Source organism: Podarcis cretensis, assembly GCF_951804945.1.
Source record: "Podarcis cretensis genome assembly, chromosome: 3".
NCBI classification, from domain to species: Eukaryota; Metazoa; Chordata; class Lepidosauria; order Squamata; family Lacertidae; genus Podarcis; species Podarcis cretensis.
The window spans coordinates 120,662,454-120,682,695 of record NC_137172.1 but is presented as its reverse complement, the minus strand read 5'-3'; the positions used below and the strand labels follow the sequence as shown (position 1 = coordinate 120,682,695).

The window sequence follows — 20,242 nt, the reverse complement described above, 5'->3', positions numbered from 1 at the left end:
AAGTAGATTCTTTCCCCCAAAGAATTCTGGGCACGGTAGTTTACTCCTCACAGAGTTGCCAGTCCCAGCAACACTTCAGGAACTGCAGTGCCCAGAATTCTTTAAGGAAAGAATGTGCCTCAGGGGTTGGAGTAGATGGCCCTTAGGTCCCTTCTAACTCTACAATTCTATGATTCTGTGAATGCAGATGGAACCATGCATTGGTGTGTGCTGAAAGCCATCCACACCTTGGTTCTGTTGAAATTAGTTAGTCACAGCTAGCTAAGTCCCATTGATTTATGAAAGTGTCGCTTATTTACAGGAGAATCCTATGCATGTCTACTCAGAAGTAAGCCCTGTTGACTTCAATGAGGGTTACTCCCAAATAATTGGGTATAGGATTGTGGATTCTATTTCCATGTATATGTTGTTGTTTAGTCGTTCAGTTGTGTCCGACTCTTCGTGACCCCCTGGACCAGAGCACACCAGGCACTCCTGTCTTCCACTGCCTCCCACAGTTTGGTCAGACTCATGTTTGTAGCTTCGAGAACACTGTCCAACCATCTCGTCCTCTGTCGTCCCCTCCTCCTTGTGCCCTCAATCCTTCTCAACATCAGGGTCGTTTCCAGGGAGTCTTCTCTTCTCATGAGGTGGCCAAAGTATTGGAGCCTCAGCTTCACGATCTGTCCTTCCAGTGAGCACTCAGGGCTGATTTCCTTCAGAATGGAGAGGTTTGATCTTCTTGCAGTCCACTGGACTCTCAGGAGTCTCCTCCAACACCATAATTCAAAAGCATCAATTCTTCGGCGATCAGCCTTCTTTATGGTCCAGCTTTCACTTCCATACATCACTACTGGGAAAACCATAGCTTTAACTATACAGACCTTTGTCGGCAAGCTGATGTCTCTGCTTTTTAAGATGCTATCTAGGTTTGTCATTGCTTTTCTCCCAAGAAGCAGATGTCTTTTAATTTCGCGGCTGCTGCCACCATCTGCAGTGGTCATGGAGCCCAAGATAGTAAAATCTCTTCACTGCCTCCATTTTCTCCCCTTCTATTTGCCAGGAGGTGATGGGCCCAGTAGCCATGATCTTCGTTTTTTTGATGTTGAGCTTCAGACCATATTTTGCGCTCTCCTCTTTCACCCTCATTAAAAGGTTCTTTAATTCCTCCTCACTTTCTGCCATCAAGGCTCCATGTATATATTCAGTGTATATAAGAAAGTCTCTCCAAGTGCCAGCCTTTTCCTTTCAGAAGATCTAATTATAGAAGACATTGAGGAAGAGCAAGAAGAGACTGTGCGGCACTGAAGCAGCTCCTAGAGGGGATGATCAGCAAGACCAGGACCAAGTCCCAGATATGTGCAGTTCACCACTCTTTAAATACATGGACAAGGATTATGCCAAGCTTGGCCACTCATTGGTTGTCCCAGGAGAAGGCAGGAAGAAGAAAGGCCCAGTTACTCCACAGGGCGAAGCGGGTGAAGCAGGTGGAGGAAGATGATGACTATGCAAGTGGACTGTTGTAACTCCAGCACAACTCGACGCTTAAACAGCAGCCTAGCTGTTTCTGGCCAATGAGCAATTCTGGAAGCTCCCGAATAATTACCACCAGTTCATTGCAATCGGGAAATTGGAAATAGAACAATTTGTCTGCATCTGGGAAACTTGTACAGAAAGCATGGCTGGAAAAATCTTTTTTAATAATTCCAGTGGCACCTTTAAGATCAACTAAATGTAAGCTTTCGAGGTATGAGCTTTCGTGTGTAATACACACTTCATCAGATACTCTGAAGCAGAGGTCGGTTCAACGTTATAACTGTTGATGACTGTTATGGCAGTTGGTTCCACAGGGAAGGGCAAGGGATTTTTAAAGGGATAGATGACCAAAATTAGCTTTAGTATGTATAATGGGACATGAATCCAATATCTCTATTCAGACCAGGTCTCTCCATAGTTTTTAGTTTGGTAATGAGTTGTAATTCAGCAACTTCTCTTTCAAGTGTATTTCTAAAATTCTTTTGCAGTAAGACAGCTACTTTAAGATCTTGTATAGAATATCCTCGGAGACTGAAGTATTCTCCTATTGGTTTCTCTGTTTTATGATTCCTGATGTCAGATTTATGCCCATTTATCCTTTGGCGTAAAGTTTGTCCTGTTTGTCCAATATAGAGAGCTGAAGGGCACTGTTGGCATTTGATAATGTTGGAAGATGAACAATTAAATAGGCCTGAGATGGTATGTTTGATGTTATTGGGGCCAATAATGATGCTGTCCGGGTGTATGTGGCAGCAAAGTTGTCATCTAGATTTATTGCAGGCTCTTGTGGCAGTGTTCATGTTCAGTGGCGTAGGAAGAGGGGGGCGGGGGTAGCGGAGCGCCCTGGCTGCCATCTCTGAAGGGGTGACGAGGGCACCCTGTGGGGATGCCATTGTGCCCCTGCCTGCAGCCGTGGGCAAAGGATCCTCCACACCGCAGCGCCTCTTTGGTCTCTCTCTCGCGCGTGTGCGAGCTACAAGCCTAGGGCACATTTCTCTCCCCCTCCCACCTATCAGGCTCTTCCTTCTTGCGCAAGCGCGAGGGATGGGGAGGAGGTGGGGGTGGCGACATTGCCGGCTCCCCCGCTCTGGATACTTGGGAGTTGGGGGGGGTTGGCATGCCATTGCCCCAGCTCCCGAGGAGGAGCAGGCAGGAGGTGGGGAGAGGACGAGTTGCTCGGCTTTGCCAGCAAAGCTGTGCAGCTTCCTCCCCCCACCACCTCCCTTTCTTTTTGCTCGGCAAAACTTTGGAGTTCTCATTTTTCTTTCATTTTCTTTTTTGCAAAAGCGTGTGGGGCGTCTGAAGACTGAAAGCACCTGTAAGAGGGTTCGGGCGGGCACATTTTTTTGCCTGTTATTTGGATAGGTCAGGCATCACCAGTTTTACGTCTGTGAAATGAGCACTTTGTGGTGCCCATGACAATTTCTTAGATATAGGTTTCCAGGTTCCAGAAAGCTGAGGACCATGGACTATGGTAACTTATAGGTTGAATTACTGCAACGGGGCTGCCTCTGAAGACTGGAAACTTCAGCTGGTGCAGAGTTCAGCAGCCAGGTTGCTCACCAGGGCAAGATGGTTTGATCATATTGTTAAGTTGTGGGTGAACATATCAGACGACACAGCGATTCCTCAAACAGTTCTTGTTTATTCACAGGCCAGAACAGAACTGAACTGAAGGGTTCAGCCAGCCTGCTTATATAGAGCTCCACTACAACGCAACAGTACCCACTTTCTGTAACTATCCAATCACTGAACGTCACTTTCAATCCCTTATTTGCATATGTGGACCTGAGTGAAAACTATCTACAGTATCCCCCTGCTGGCCCAGGGTGAGAACTTCAGTACATAACACATATAATGCTGACCATATTGGCTACTACCAATTAGCTTCCAGACCCAATTCAAACTGCTGGTTTTGACCTATAAAGCCAACATCAAAGTTAGACTGAGTATTTAGGCCCCAGGGGGCCTTGTGTGCTGTGAATATGTTTTCACATCCTTTACGTTCGGAACATGAATAGCTAATGGCTGACAACTGTTTGTGTGTGTGTGTGTGTGTGTGTGTGTGTGTGTGTGTGAAGAGCTAGGCGGCAATAAATCACAAGAAGTAAGTTAACTCTGTATTAGAAGAAACAAGGTCTGCTCATGAGTGTCACTGCAAAGACTTAAAACTGAGAACCATTTGGCCCACCGGGTGAATCCTTCAGTTAATTTGTTCATAGTCTTACAATGTAGATTCTCCATATTATAAGCCTGAAGAAAAAGAATAATAAAAGCCACACCCAGATATTGTCCCTGGGCTAATGCATGAAAAAGCCTTCTCTCCACCTTCATTCCCATAAGCTCTACATATCACTTTAAAGTCTATTTGTTTTTCACTTCTATCCCACCTGGTCATGAGAACAACTATTTAAAAAAATTACATACTTTAATTGCTCACAAATGTAGTATAACACTTCAGAAGCTGAACAGTTGACAAAGTCAAAGGTAGTGGTTTATTTCAGTCATAGCTGGAGGTTGTATAGCTAATAATTTATCCTGTTTGGGCTTTTTTACCAGAATAGGCAAATACATTATCAAACTACTATTGTTGATTTTCAACATTCCTGATTTTCATAAACAAAGCTTTGGTGCTTTTCGCTTCTGGACCCTTCATTTTATTTTAAATGTTACCACCTTCCTAAATTGACTGCTAGAATTGTGTTAGAAAACTTTACTAAACCTGTTTAGTTTGCAGGCTGAACTTCATCCTCCCAACACACACACACACATATTGGACAGATGATTAATTAGCATTGATGGTCAGGGTGTAATTTTTAGAAATAAATAATGGCATGTGTGTGCAATGCTTGGGTTTGTTCTTTTTCAGTGATAGTAGATGTCAGCAAAGTTCCCTGATTGAGAACCTCTTAGATGCAAACAAGTGAATCTGTATCTCTGTGAGGGTTTCCTATTTGGGGGCTTCGGAGCGTATCTGTTTGCATTATATCAAAGGCAATGAGTGATATTTCCTTTAAGTTTCAGGAGTGACATTTATGGCAAGATAGATAAACTGTTGGCACCAAGGAGATGTACTGAGATAGGTCTTATTGAAGTTGGTAATCTAATAAATATTGAAGTTGGTAATCTAATAAATATTGATTACATGAGTCCTCTTCAAACTCTTTTTTACAAAACAGTCTTTATTACTTACTTACTTATTTACTTTGATTATTTATATCCCACCCTATAACCAAAGCTCTCTGTGTGGCTTGCAATATAAAAACAGCACAAATTGTATAAAAGGAACAACTTAAGCAGAACCAGGGAGCCCTATAGAATTATGCTGCAAACAGTTCTTGGCTGTTGTAAAGTTTTGCTTTTGTGTCTTTCCTTGAAGGTGAAAGCTTGCAGAGATGAAGTTGTGGCTCAGCGTTGTCTTGCTGCCCTGTCAGAATGCGCCGCCACGGGCCAAGGCAATTTGCTGGGCCTAGCAGTGGAAGCAGCACGTGCAAGGTATTGGGGGAAAATACTGTGCATTTAACCAAAGGGTAGTTCAGAGTATCTCTCCCAGGCTCTGACTAACTCCCTGTGGCCCTGCTCTGGCAGCGCATAAGGAATGTATGTGACTAGAGGGATGTTTTCAATGGTGGAAAGGTTCAGATTTAAAAGGCATTCAGCTGTCTCTCAGCCTGATTTCCTTCACTGAGGGGCAAAGGGGTGGGGATTATGAAGCTAGATCATCACTCTGAGTTCTTTGCAGGAAAACCAGGAGAAAAAGGCAACAAATTTTTAAATAAATAAAACGCGAATAAATATCTAAGGGAGGAGGGAAGCCAGAAGCAGCCATAACACATAATTTGCTCGTTTATATTCTCAGTGGAGCATTTTCAAGACTGCTGTGGGAAGGATGACTGGGAAGTCAGGGTCCACAAGCCCCATTGTATGGGCTTAACTTTCGGTCCAAGTGAGGTGTCTCCTAGGAACGTTTAACGTAGCTCTACTGCACATTAATACACCATTCTAACTTCCGATAGGGGACGAAGGTGGCGCTGTAGTGTAAACCACAGAGCCTAGGGCTTGCTGATTGGAAGGTCAGCAGTTTGAATTCCCGCGACGGGGTGAGCTTCCATTGCTCGGTCCCAGCTCCTGCCAACCTAGCAGTTTGAAAGAACGTCAAAGTGCAAGTAGATAAATAGGTACCACTCCGGCGGGAAGATAAACAGCGTTTCTGTGCGCTGCTCTGGTTCGCCAGAAGAGGCTTAGTCATGCTGGTCACATAACCCAGAAAAACTGCCTGCGGACAAACGCTGGCTCCCTCGGCCAGTAAAGCAAGATGAGCGCCGCAACCCCAGAGTCGTCTGCAACTGGACTTAACTGTCAGGGGTCCCTAACCTTTTTAAACTTCCAATATTGCGGATTTGGGGAAAGTTGAGATTAAGTTTGCTGTGCTTAAATTACTGTAATATGAAACTCTTGTGACAAGTGCCATTAAAATAGGTGCTGAGTTTTTATTTCTTTCTGTTGAGGTGTGTTTACCCAACCTTAATGTTTGGGCTGCATACATTTTTGCAGATGTACAGTTGGTGAAATAACGGATGCAATGAAAAAGGTGTTTGGTGAACACAAAGCCAGTGACCGCATGGTGAGTGGAGCTTACCGTCAGGAGTTTGGGGAGAGTGACGAAATTGCTCAAGCAATCAACAGGTAAGGTGCGCTGTTTCTATGGAATGGATTAAATCAGATGGTGTGCTATCAGGCTTACAAATTTTTGCATGCTACGAATGTGTGTCCCATCTCACTTCCAAAGTTTTAGAGTATTTAAACTATACAGTAGTTTGTATTTCACAGAATTTCTTACACTTCTCAAATTTACTGCACTAATGCTAGTTCCTGTCAGCTGTGCCCCCTTCCCTCCAGAGCAGATTAAGGGGGGCACAAGAGGCAGAGGAGGGAAGCCTATCTCACAGGCAGAAATCCTAGCACTGATGGGAGGTATTCATTTGATACTGCCCTCTGTAATTTCTGCATTTCTTTTATCTTCTCCATTTTTAATTGGGGGATTACATTATTTTATCCCCTTTATAAGCCAACCATTTTTACTTAATAAATGTTCTTCCAAATTTTATAAAGTCAAACAATTACCTTAAAGCTATTACCTCTTTGCATGTGTCTAAAATGGCTTGATTTTGTTTTGTTAATGCTGGGTTTTCAACCTTACTATGCAAGTTATGTTTGTTATTCAGGTTTGTTGTATCCGTTCTGCAAATTCGCTGTATTTATTAATTGGTTATGGGAAGTATTGTAAACTAGACATTTAACAAAATAAACTCATTGCCTTTAATTTAAGGCTGTTGATGATGAGAACCTGATAAAATACCAGGCTGCGTTCAAGGTGTTACCAGTAGTATATAAAGCCCTTAACACCTTGGGACCAGTTCACCTGCAAGGTTGCTTTAACCGATATTTTCCCACTCAGCCACTTCATTCTGCAGAACTGACATGGTTACGGGTACCACATAATACTTGTTAATAATAATATCCTTCAGTGTAGCCACATCTACATTTGAGAACTCCTTTCCTAGTGACATCAGGCAAGCACCTCTGTTACTCTGTTTGGTAAAAACATGCTTGTTTTGAGAGACCAACCCAAGAGAATAGTGGTGTGTGTTTTAATCTGTGTTTAGTGTATCACTGATTTTATTTTTTCAATGTTTTGAAAAGGTTGTTTTTAGTTCTTTTTACTGCTAATTTTATTGCTTTTATGAAATAAATAAAGCAAGCTCAGCATAATTTTGCATCTATTATATTAGGAGTTACTAGAATCTTTTTGAGTTATTTGAATGTATTCCCTGTTTTTCCTGTTGTTCCTGATTTGATTCAATCTCATCATTACCAAAAGGAAGGTAAATGAGAGAGATTATAAAATTTCCATATACACATAAAAGTCCATACTACTAATAGAATTCAAAAGAATATAGATAAATCTTTAAAAATAGAAGACTTTTTGTGGTAGTCACAGCTGTCAAGATACCCTTAAAAATGCAAATTCTAAATTCAGAGTTAACAAGTTTGTGGAACGTGAAGGTCGGAGACCACGTCTTCTTGTTGCAAAAATGGGCCAAGATGGCCATGACAGAGGAGCCAAAGTGATTGCTACGGGATTTGCTGACCTAGGGTTTGATGTGGATATAGGCCCACTCTTCCAGGTATTTAATCTCTTCCATTCAAATTTTTATTCGTTTGTTTGTTTGTTTGCTTGCTTGCTTGCTTGCTTGCTTCTCCTAGCAGTTAAAATGTCTGAAGCTTAAATAAAGGATAGTTAAAGGTAAAGGGACCCCTGACCATTAGGTCCAGTCACGGACGACACTAGGGTTGCGGCGCTCATCTCGCTTTACTGGCCAAGGGAGCCAACGTTTGTCCGCAGACAGTTTTTCCGGGTCACGTGGCCAGCATGACTAAACCGCTTCTGGCGAAACCAGAGCAGTGCACAGAAACGCCATTTACCTTCCTGCCGGAGTGGTACCTATTTATCTACTTGCACTTTGACGTTCTTTTGAACTGCTAGGTGGGCAGGAGCTGAGACCGAGCAACAGGAGCTCACCCCGTTGCAGGGATTTGAAACGCCAACCTTCTGATCGGCAAGCTCTAGGTTCCCAGTAAATCATCTGTAGGAATGGTTTTATTTATTTTTTTGAATATATTTTTGTATACAGCTTTGAGGGCCTCGGGCTTTTAAGCAATTTATTAATTTGTAAAATGTTTTTTAAAAAATACATGCAGCTATTGTTTCAATTTCCTGTTCACACCAAAGGTAACAACCAGAATATGTTGTACTGGGATGATTTTACAGGTTCCCAAGTTGGAAGATGCAGTGGGTTAGGTGGTTATGTTCCTCTCTGTACTCTACTTTCTGGGTACCTCGGGTTAAGTACTTAATTAGTCCCAGAGGTCTGTTCTTAACCTGAAACTGTTCTTAACCTGAAGCACCACTTTAGCTAATGGGGCCTCCCACTGCCGCCGCGTCACCGCCAAGCGATTTCTGTTCTCATCCTGAAGCAAAGTTCTTAACCCGAGGTACTGTTTCTGGGTTAGCGGAGTCTGTAACCTGAAGTGTATGTAACCCGAGGTACCACTGTATTGTCTAACCTCAATGCCAGTAGCAGCCTCAGCGGTGCATGCTGGTGCCTAGTGTTTTCTTGTCGCTCTTCTCTATGAAAAAAGAAGCCTGGGTCTGCATGCAGTGTTAGGTTTTATGCATTCTTCTTTCCCATATTGTTTGACACTTCCTTTGCTTTCTCTTCCTAGACACCCCGTGAAGTGGCCCAGCAGGCGGTAGATGCGGATGTGCATTGCGTGGGGGTGAGCACCTTGGCTGCTGGCCACAAAACTCTTGTTCCTGAACTCCTCAAAGAGCTGCATGCCCTTGGCCGCCCAGACATTCTCGTCATGTGTGGAGGAGTCATCCCTCCCCAGGTACTGCGCACCACCATCACAAGATGGCTTCTTGTGAGATGATTAAATTGTTCCCAGTGAGGTGGGGTCTCCATCTACTTCCTCCTCCTCCTCCTCCAGGCAAATGAACACCATTGAAAGGCTTTTCAAATAACATCTAGCTATTGAAATGTGGAAATCCTTCAGCAAATTTTGGAAAGCGTTGTAGTTTACAGGTTTAGGGTCACAGAACAACGCAGTTGAAAAGCAGCCTCCTAAAAGCTTTCTAAAACTGCCAATATAATCAAATAATTTAAAAATCACTTTTTAAAGTTAAAAATATTCATAAACATTTTAAGAAATGAAGAAAAAAGGGACTAGTTTCCTTTACTGACATAGAATATACCGTATTTTGGCTCTATAAGACTCACTTTTTTCCTCCTAAAAAGTAAGGGGAAATGTGTGTGCGTCTTATGGAGCAAATGCAGGCTGCGCAGCTATCCCAGAAGCCAGAACAGCAAGAGGGATTGCTGCTTTCACTGCGCAGTGATCCCTCTTGCTGTTCTGGCTTCTGAGATTCAGAATATTTTTTTTCTTGTTTTCCTGCTCCAAAAACTAGGTGCGTCTTGTGGTCTGGTATGTCTTATAGAGCGAAAAATACGGTATATAATTTTTTCTTCTTCCAGAATTTTGTTTTTTCCCAGGGGGTAGTGGGGCGTTATAAACAAAAATAATGTTAGTAATTTTATTTACGGCCATAGGCCCATACAGGTAAAAACAAGACATAAATAACAACTTGTGCACATGGGGAAAACAGCCACTAAAGCACCACTATAACAATAAAATACTATAGAATAGAATGGCATACTACGCCTTAGTTAGCTTGTAATGCCCCTTGGCGTCGCTTTTGGGTAAGGACAGCGACCAGGAACCTTGCCACTTTCAGGGTCGTATGAGTATCCTTATTCTGCAAGATTTGGGCAAGGTGGAATTTTGATGGGGTGCCCTCTAGTTTCTGTATGATTGATCCCAACAAATTTGCCCGTGGCACATTAAACAGGGGGCAAGTGAACATAATGTGCTGGAGCGACTCCGGTGTCTCCTTATCACATTCGCACATGGCGGGGGCTTGGCCCTTTGAGAATCTATGTCTCAGGACGTTGGAGGGAAAAACGTTGAACCTCGCTTTGGTGAAGGCCAGTCTATGGGCAACAGTCGAAAGGGAGGAGAGGTATGATGGAACGCAGTAAGTTAATGTGATACCAATGTTCTGAGGCGAACAAACACCTCCCCCCAGCATATAATTTCGCTGTAGATCGATGTCATCCAGTCTTTGGCGGATCAGTCTTTGAGCAGTAATTTGGTCTAGTTTTAGGGAATCTGAAGGAGAGATTCCATAACTCAGGAGTTTGGCATGAATTCTACTAGTCCAAGGGCTAGAGAATTCATCTCGCCATAAGCATTGGACAAGGTAATGGTTTGGTAGTCTATGCCACAATGATAACCAATAATTGAAGACTTGCTTCCACAGGCAAGTTTCTAAGGATGCGATCTTCAATTCTAGTCGCATGGCTGCGTTGCTTACGCACAGAGGGAGCATAAGGAGCCGACGTAGGAATTGATTTTGCAGTGTCTCGAGAGGAGCAAGATCTGTCATCACAGCCCAAAGCGGGGCAGCATAAGCAAGCACGGCAACCACTTTTGCCTTGAACACCTTTAGGGCCGAGGGAACGTGCAAAGCTCCATCCGAAAAAAAGAATCGGAGGAGCGCATATGACAGAGTTTTGGCCTTGTTAAGTAGGTGTTGAATTTGAGCTTTCCACCCCAAATTGTATTGAAAAATAACTCCTAGGTATTGAAATTTTAGAACTTGCTCTATTTTTGCTCCACCAAGCTTCCATTCGTACAATCTCCGGCTTCTGGAGAAAATCAGAATCTTGGATTTAACATGGTTGATGGTTAATTGGTTGAGTTGACAATACGTGGCAAAGATCTTCAGAGCTCTGATTAGTCCAACACGTGTATAAGATAGAATTACTGCGTCGTCCGCATATAAAAGGAGTGGGCAGCGGTAGTCCGCTAGTCTAGGCGCGTGTATACTTAAAGAAGAGTTAACTAGGGGTGCTCGCATGTCGCTGATAAATAGGTTGAATAGACAGGGAGCCAATATACATCCTTGGCGCACTCCCTTATTTATTGGTATCGAATTTGTGAGGTCGCCCGCAGGAGTAAGTCTCACTCTGGCAAGGGTATCTTCGTGGAGCTGACTTATAAGCCATAAGAGTCTTCTATCAATGCCCTGTTTCGCAAGTTTCTCCCATAGGATATTTCTAGGAACACTGTCAAAGGCTGCCTTTAGGTCTAAGAAGGCAGCACAAAGGTAGCCCCGGGGAGGAGAGGAGTACTTCCGTGCGAGATGATAAAGAACTATCGCATGATCGGTTGTAGAGCGTTTAGTTCTGAACCCTGCTTGTTCGTGGCCAATCTGATTAGTCTCATCTACCCATCGCAATAGTTTAGTCAGCAAGAAGCTGGCATAAATTTTCCCTATAATCGAAAGGAGGCTGATGTTACGGTAGTTTTCCAGCTCCGTTGGAGAACCTTTTTTATGAATTGGTACTATAATGGCCTCCTTCCATATTTTGGGGATGAGGCCAGAAGCGTTGATTGCATCGAAGGTTTTGGCCAAGATGCCAGCCCACCATTTTGGGTGTAGTTTAATGGCTTCGGCAGGGATCAGATCGGGCCCTGGGGCTTTACCCGGTTTCAGCTGAGCTATTAGCTTGGCTATTTCGTCAGGATCGGTGGGAGGCCAAATAGGTAAGTGGGTAAACAGATGCGTCAGATGGTCAGAGGGAGCATCCGCCTGTGAGAAGCATTTCTTCAGGAACAATTCCCATGTCGGTGCAGGGATGACTGCCCTTGGGTATTTCCTCACCCTTCTGTTGATCAAAGACCAGAATTCCCTGGATCTGTGTGATTTTGAAGCAGTAATCAAAGCCTGCCAGCGGTTGTATTGCCACTCACGTTTGGCAATTTTCTGCGTGCATTTGTAAACTAGCTTGGCTTGTGCATAACTAGCTGGCAGAGTAGATGCACCGGAGGTCTTATATACATTATTTATAGCACGAAGGCGCTGTTTTGCTTGTTTGCACTGAGAGTTATACCAGGGGGTGCCGCAAGAATATTCATTTTGATTTAATATTTTGGGTGGTAACCTAAAGAAGGACGTAAGATCAGTCGTAAGATGGTGGAAGCATTTCAACACTATGCTATGCTCGTCTGAGGCAGAGCCTATGTTGGGATGGGGCCCAAGGATTTCTTTTTGAAAGAATTCCTGATACCTTTGAGCCTGGGTCTCCGACCATTTGATTCCTCTTACTTGGAGAGATTCGTTGGTTACCATCTGGGTCGCATGTCTATGAGCCTCCGACTGCCAGTTCAGGGAAAGCTTGGCTACAAGGGGAAGATGATCACTAGATTGTACATTCTCGATCTTAAAGGTGGAAATACACTTAAGTAGATCCCTGGAAACCAACAGGTAATCGAGGATGCTGTTTGATTTAACGCTCAGGTGGGTAAAATCCCCAGGAATATCAGGGAGGCATGTGCCATTTAAGGGGACCAGATTTAAACGGATGGCCATTTGATAGAGGAGTACTCCAGCCTCATTTGCTCTGTGGTCTTTAGAAGTTCTCCTCATGATATGTTCCAGATCATAATTATCAAGGTTTGGAGTAACCCACCATTTGGTTTTGGTCAGCGAGTCCCAGTTTGCTGCTGTGCGGGCGTTAAAATCGCCACCTATTATGGCCGGGGTATTAGGAAACTTAGCATGAGAGCAAATGCTCTTCTAGTGAGCCCCATTTAGAGCCAAGTTCGGGGGAAGAACCCCCAGGTGGCAAATAGACATTTGTAACTAGAAGTGAGATCTTTTCCCCCGCAATCAGCCCGGTAAGGGCGTAAGGAGGCAAGGCCTGCACTAGAGTAAATTTAGAATGTAGGTTGAGGGAGATGCCTATTATTAGGCCCCCTTTAGGGCGGCCTCCTTTCAGGGAGGGGCAGGCAGGGAGTTCTAGAAGCTCAAAGCCATTTAGAACAATTTTCTCTACTTCCCACGATTCTTGGAACAAGATGATATGAAACAGGTTAATATACTCCAAGAATTCTGGATCAAGTTTTTTCCCCCTCCAGCCCGCAATATTCCAGCTGAGGACTGATAGGGGCGAGTTCCTGTTGTGTCCAATTTGCTGTCATTTCAGGGAGAGATGTGTGTCCTTAGGGGGCAGGGCAGACCCCGCAAAAAAGTCAGTTATTTTACTTTGCAGGGCTGGCACCTGCTGGGGGTACCTAGTCTTGAAGTTGGTAGTAAGGTGTTCTGACTGGTGCAACAGGACGGGTCTCCTGCAGGCTAGCCCAAGGGCGGACACTTCAGTGGGAAACTCCACAGGATTGGCTGAGGCTGCCCCACCGCGAGGTCTAAAGATCACCGATGAAACCATTTGATTTATACGTCCGGCCGGGTCTTCAATCAAATCCGGGCCATTTTTTGATGTAGGTAGAACACTCCCCTGTCCTGCTGCTGGCGAAGATACTGGGGATGCTTGGCGTACTGGTACCGTTTGTATATCGGGTCTATGCCACTCAGGGGAAAATGAGGACTCCAGTTCCGGCATTGATGGATTGGTTGGTAAGGAATTGTTTTGGTGGAAGGAACTCTGGGCTACATTCCTCAGCGGGGAACTCTTGGAGGGCGAGTCAAAATTTATCAAGAGTAGAGATGAGGGGCCTACTTGTGAGACAAAACCTGGGTCTGCCAAGCATCGGTGGGTTTTGCCCTCAAGTGGGGGAGGCATGGGTTTAGGGACTGAACTAGGGTAAGGAAGACTTCCTGCTTCCTTAAAACACGGCTCCGAAGAGCTGACAGGATTATCCTGAGAAGTGAGCAGGACTTTTCCGTTCTTCTGGACATGTATGAGCTGATGATTAAGTACTTCTAGTCTATCAATTATTTCGTGTTGTTCCCTCGGTGGGAGGTCGCCAAAGGTGGCTAAAAGCTCTCTTTCCTCCGGCGGGGTCAGAAGATTACTTGCGCCGGCGGGTTTCTTTAGAGCTCGTGAAGGCGTAGAGTAAGTCCAGTTTCGGTGCAGATGGGTATCCTCCGGGAGAGGAGGCTCGATGTCCCGAAGTGCTCCCGACCTCTCCGGCAGAGTCTGCTCCTTGCCGTGACCGGCGAGTAGAAGGGGGTGGATCTTACTGTCCGTAAAAACTCTTGTTGGGGTGATATCATACCTAGCCAAGAGTGATTTCTGCCTGATGATAACTGAAGGGATCCTTGGAGAGTAAAACGCAAGCATCACTTTCTGTGGCCTGAAGTGCTGGTTCAAAGGTAACACTGCAATGAGATCGCATTGTGTGGTTTCTATGTTTAGGAGATTGCTTAGATGCTTTTTGACCCCACCCAGAGTGAGCCACCTTGCTGACCCTGCCCAGATGTTTAGGCAGATTTTCTTGGGTTGCAGGGACAACGCTTGATGCTTCAGTGCAGGATTTGGTCTATATTTGGAAATCACACTACCTTTTTTGGTTGAGGGTAAGGTTCTCTGGAACTTCAATTCCCCCGTATCTACAATTGGCTTAGACTTTAACCAGAAGTTATCAATTTTCTGTCCGAGGTTACATAGCTGGGAGGATAGCACATCAATCTTCTTGAATATGCAATTAAGGGTTCTGACCACAAGATGGAGATGTTCATGTTGTTCTTGTCTTGCGCAGTCCTCAGTTCCGGTGTCTTGTACCACCTTCAGTGGGACACCCTCTCCTCCTCCAAGCTTGCCATTTGCAGTTTTAATCTGAGGTGAAAACAATTCCTCTGGTGTTGACGTTGTTTCTGGGGACACTAGTGGGTAGAAACAGTTCTGAGTTTTCACCCTATAGCAGTGTTCAGTGGGACCACTCCATTTGCCAGACACGGGGGGGGTCGGTTTTTGATTGTTTGGCTCTTGGGGAGGGCAAAGCCTCGTCACAATCCCTTAGGCGTTTGCCTTGACCCATCGTTGTGAGTCGTTTAAAATAGCAGTGATTAAAAGGTAATAAAAGGTAATAAAAATACAACTGGGTGGGAGCTGGCGGGCAACCGGTGAGTTGAAAGCTGCTTCCAAGGCTGCCGGAGCATACAATTATCTGCTCGTTAAAGCTGATTTACGATGCAGGCTTTACAGTTATCGGCAATGTAAACTCCTAGCATGGACTCCAACACCCTGGTACAATCTTCAGCAAGAACTTGAAAGGCTGGGAGCCACAACACAAATTTAGGGAGGATTCAAAATGAGCTCCGGCAAATGCGTCTTACCTCATCGCCATCTTGAATCGAGCGCCTACTTCCTCCTCCTCCTCCTCCAGGCAAATGAACACCATTGAAAGGCTTTTCAAATAACATCTAGCTATTGAAATGTGGAAATCCTTCAGCAAATTTTGGAAAGCGTTGTAGTTTACAGGTTTAGGGTCACAGAACAACGCAGTTGAAAAGCAGCCTCCTAAAAGCTTTCTAAAACTGCCAATATAATCAAATAATTTAAAAATCACTTTTTAAAGTTAAAAATATTCATAAACATTTTAAGAAATGAAGAAAAAAGGGACTAGTTTCCTTTACTGACATAGAATATACCGTATTTTTTGCTCTATAAGACTCACTTTTTTCCTCCTAAAAAGTAAGGGGAAATGTGTGTGCGTCTTATGGAGCAAATGCAGGCTGCGCAGCTATCCCAGAAGCCAGAACAGCAAGAGGGATTGCTGCTTTCACTGCGCAGTGATCCCTCTTGCTGTTCTGGCTTCTGAGATTCAGAATATTTTTTTTCTTGTTTTCCTGCTCCAAAAACTAGGTGCGTCTTGTGGTCTGGTATGTCTTATAGAGCGAAAAATACGGTATATAATTTTTTCTTCTTCCAGAATTTTGTTTTTTCCCAGGGGGTGGTGGGGCGTTATAAACAAAAATAATGTTATACAAATGAGTATAGTGGTACCTCGAGTTACAAACGCTTCAGGTTACAAACTCCGCTAATGTGGAGTTACCTCAAGTTGAGAACTTTGCCCCAGGATGAGAATGGAAATTGTGTGCTGGCACAGCAGCAAGAAGCCCCATTAGCGAAAGCACGCCTCTAGTTTAAAGGACAGTTTCAGGTTAAGAACGGACCTCCGGAACGAATAAAGTTCATAACTAGAGGTACACTGTATACTGTACCAAGTTTTCTTATGTCATTTGTATATCACAAAAATAGCATAATAAATGTGGGAAAATATCCAGAACATATGTTTCATTATTAGTGGTCAATGTAGAAGTTCTTGGTTCATGAATTGGTTTAAACAGTTAGGAAGAAGGGAAGAAAGGGCTGGAGGGGAAAATGGAGAGTAGAGTGGGGTAGAATTTGCTTTTCTGCTTCAAATCTCTTGACCTTGGTATATGGTAATTGTTAAACCTGGCAAAAGATTTGTATAGAGCCACAAGTCTCTGGTTGTCTTGGAGCTGAGGTGAAAATGTTCACCACTTTTGATGATTTCATTCTTTATGTTAGATAGGATAACACCTAGAGCAGAGATTGCTTGAACCTGTAGTCACTAGGACTTTGCACACATGGCAGAGTTTGCACAGGTGACAGCATCACTGCTTTTCCCCATAGCTAGCATACAGTCGTACCTCGGCTCCCAAATGGCTTGGGAGTCAAATGTTCTGGCTCCCAAATGATCAAAAACCAGAAGTGAGTGTTCCAGTTTTTGAACGTTCTTTTGGAAGCCGAACATCCGACAGTGCTTCCACTTGGCTGTAGGAGCTTCCTGCAGCCAATCAGAAGCTGCGCATTGGAAGTTGAACGTTTTGGAAGTTGAACAGACTTCTGGAATGGATTCTGTTTGACTTCCGATGTACGACTGTACTAAGTTATTTTCCCTTCTCCATGTGCGCTACCTCCTCACTTGCCATCGCTAAACCCTGCTCTTTTAGCATGTGTTCTGCAGAATTTTACTTTACAAAGTTTGCATGCATGTTTTATGTGTTTTTCTCCTGCACAGGATTATGACTTCTTGTATGACTCTGGTGTTTCCAATATATTTGGTCCTGGAACCCGAATCCCAAAGGCAGCTGTCCAAGTTCTTGAAGATATTGAGAAATGCTTGGATAATAGGCAGCAATCTGTGTAAACTTCTGTCTCATAACAAACTTTGTATCTCATGGTGAATCTTATACTTTGTGTTGATGCATTGTGATCTGTTGATAAAAAGAAGGAACTGATGCGAAATCATCTACAATGTCTGGTGTTGCTTTATGCTTTCTAAGAAAGTGGGAAATTATCTGCAGTATTATTACATATGTATGTAAAATCTATCAAAGAATCTAAATGAAATGAGTAAATTTTAAAATTTTGCATATAAGACTTCATTATATCTGAAATACACTTCAGATCTTTGGAAATGCAAATTACAATTTAAAATAAATGTTACTGATAGAGAAAGGTGGTGAAATTTTGTCCTGCTGTTTCATACTGTTTGTTCACATGCCTCTTGCCCTTTCGGTCCAGTCTCGTTGCCCTAGCTTTGTTTGCTTGTCAGATTGACAAATATCCATTTCCTACCCCTGGTAGTTCTGTGACCTCACGAATCCTTTACTGAGATGACATGCACAAAACGAGTAGAGCCACCCTTTTATGAAAAGTCCATTTTTTGTAATGTTCTAGCTCAACAGCCTTAATAGAAGTATTGAATAGGGAGGTGTTAACAGCCCGTTAAGCAAAGGTCTTTTCTTATTCTTTAAGACGCCTGTGCCTCTTGAGACTCCATCATTGACACCTGAGCTCAGCATCCCATACAGTCCAACAAAAGCACAAAATCAAATGCCAAGTTCACTAACATTACAATCTCTTTTAATTGCATAAATACCTCCTCTACCAGCTATCAATATAGCAAATTCTAATTTAATCCATGTGTTCAAAATTCCTTGAGATTCCTCATTTCTTGCTGGCAGGTCTTTTTTTAAAAAACAGAGACCTCAGAATTATCCTGCAAGCAGTTTATTATAAACTTCCTAGGAATGACTGCCCTTGCAGTGTTTCCCTGGGAGATTTCATGATCTGGACTTTGGAATAAGACTTCTGCAGCTGCAGCGGATGGATTTGGAACTTCTCCACTGTCTGTCTTTCTGAATGAAGAAATGTGCGCGTTATCCCTTCCTGACCAAATCACTGACACATGGCAATTGGTGGTATGCTTGGTGCCAAAGTAAACTTTCTGACTACAGCAGCACTGGAGGCACTTAAGTTTTGCTGAAAGTATAGTAAATGAAAAGGGTTGTAGGCTGTTGAGGGTTTAGCAAAAAGACATGGCAACATTCACTGGATTCACTGGAGTGAAATATTGACCAGAAGCTGACTGCGGCATATGGTGTCCATGCGCTGAAGAATCCCACACTGATCAGTACAGCCATCTGTCAAAACAACCACTTATAATTAGTTACTGGCTGGCTTTTTATATTTTCTCCTTCTCTATCTGTTATTTCAAATCGGTGAGAGAGAAATGAAGGATTAGTGCTTCAACATTTAAGAGATATTTAAACAATTGGCTCTTGCTTTTATTTTAGGCTGTCCATTCATTTTATCCTAAGACCCAAAAGCAGTCTCCTCTGCAGTACAGCAGCCCTCTAGTGGTAAAAAATAACACAAGATCAGGATAAGAAATTAAGAACAGCATCCTTTGTGTTTATCATATGCTTTACATCATAATGGAATGTCACCTGTTTCAAATTATAGTCCTATAGAAGAAAATATGGCAGGACCTCAACATCTCATACAATAGCAATATATATACCACATGGTTCCTCTATGAGCCCATGTATTGCAAGATCTGAGAGTCTTACAGTATACAGGTTCATCATTAAGTTAGTCCCCAGTATGTATGTGGCTGCGAAAACCCAACCAGATGGGTGGGGTATAAATATTTTGAATATTAATATTATTTCGCATTGATACAATAAGCTTTCATACCAATGAATCTAACAACTGAAAAACAGAGGAGTTGCTCAATGTCTGCAACTCAAATGGAACACAAACCATACATGAAGGCAAACACACAAATAGGCCAGTCCACAGCATCCATAAGTGCTTTGGCATTTCCCCAATATTTTGACAATAATTTTCAATCTGTAGGGACAGAATCAATGTCTGAGTCAAAGGAACACTGTGTTCCTATTGCTCTTTAAAATACAAAAATACTCTGCTCACAACACCACATACCCACCAATGTCAATTTCCTTTCCAGCTTTGCTGCATTTGAAGTCCTGTTGAAGTTCTGCATCTCATGAGAGGTTTTATGAACCTTCCAGGCTATACCCAAGTAACAGATGGTGATGGTAATTGCTGGCAGAATGGTACAGATCCTACAGATGACTTACTGGGTTATACATTAGGGAGAGCTTTCCTAAATAAAACATCTTCAAGAAGACACGTAAACATTATGATGCTAGGCACCTGTCTAATTCCAGCTGGGAACGGATTCCAGAGGGCTGGAGCTACACTACTAAAAGCCAATTTCTAGTACAAACTAAGCACAACTCTGGCTCATGCAGCACTCTCAGCAGCGCCCCATCTGAGAATATAAAGGAGCAAAATATGTGTTATGGCTGCTTCTGGCTTCCCTCCGCCCTTAGATATTTATTCGTGTTTTATTTATAAATTTGTTGTCTTTTTCTCCTGGTTTTCCTGCAAAGAACTCAGAGTGATGATCTAGCTTCATAATCCCCACCCCTTTGCCCCTCAGTGAAGGAAATCAGGCTGAGAGACAGCTGAATGCCTTTTAAATCTGGGCCACCATTGAAACCATCTCTCTAGTCACACACATTCCTTATGCGCTGCCAGAGCAGGGCCACAGGGAGTTAGTCAAAGCCCTGGAGAGATGCTCTGAACCACTCTGTGGTTAAATGCACAGTATTTTCCCCCAATACCTGGCACGTGCTGCTTCCACTGCTGGGCTATCAAATGGCCTTGTTCCTGGGGCAGCGCCTGCTGAGAGGGCAGCAAGACAAGGCTGAGCTACATCTTCATCTCCGCAAGCTTTCACCTTCAAGGAAAGACACAAAAGCCAAACATTACAACAGCCAAGAACTGTTAACGATTGATAAAGCTGCCCCAATGCCGCCCGGTCTCTTACTCCTCTTCCTCCAGGTCTTCCAGGATGAGCTCTTCTGAAAGGAAAAGAAGAGAAGGCTGCCAGTTAGAGAGGCTTCTTACACACAGAGAGAGAGACTTTCTGAACACATCCACAGAAACAGACA

At 43.5% G+C, this 20,242-nt stretch overlaps 1 protein-coding gene across 2 annotated transcripts; it reads left to right on the top strand.

Moving 5' to 3' along the window:
* The first annotated feature begins 4,781 nt into the window (after window positions 1–4,781).
* LOC307212598 (methylmalonyl-CoA mutase, mitochondrial-like) lies at window positions 4,782–19,745 on the top strand. Of its 2 annotated transcripts, none has more exons than XM_079970116.1 (5): window positions 4,782–5,010; window positions 6,070–6,201; window positions 7,556–7,703; window positions 8,803–8,970; window positions 16,993–17,444. In XM_079970116.1, exons 1-5 carry the CDS (start codon window positions 4,838–4,840, stop codon window positions 17,119–17,121), a joined length of 750 nt encoding a protein of 249 aa, XP_079826242.1. In that variant the 5' UTR covers window positions 4,782–4,837; the 3' UTR covers window positions 17,122–17,444. The 2 variants fall into 2 exon arrangements, with proteins under 2 accessions (XP_079826242.1, XP_079826243.1); XM_079970117.1 differs by lacking the exon at window positions 16,993–17,444 and adding an exon at window positions 19,231–19,745 and having other exon boundaries at window positions 4,788–5,010.
* The last annotated feature ends 497 nt before the right edge of the window (window positions 19,746–20,242 follow it).

Coding starts and splice junctions, on each gene's coding strand:
- LOC307212598 (XM_079970116.1), top strand. CDS start 4,838: ATGCTGCAAACAGTTCTTGGCTGTTGTAAAGTTTTGCTTTTGTGTCTT. Junction 6,202..7,555: donor ATTGCTCAAGCAATCAACAG/GTAAGGTGCGCT, acceptor TTCTAAATTCAG/AGTTAACAAGTTTGTGGAAC. Junction 7,704..8,802: donor ATATAGGCCCACTCTTCCAG/GTATTTAATCTC, acceptor TTCTCTTCCTAG/ACACCCCGTGAAGTGGCCCA.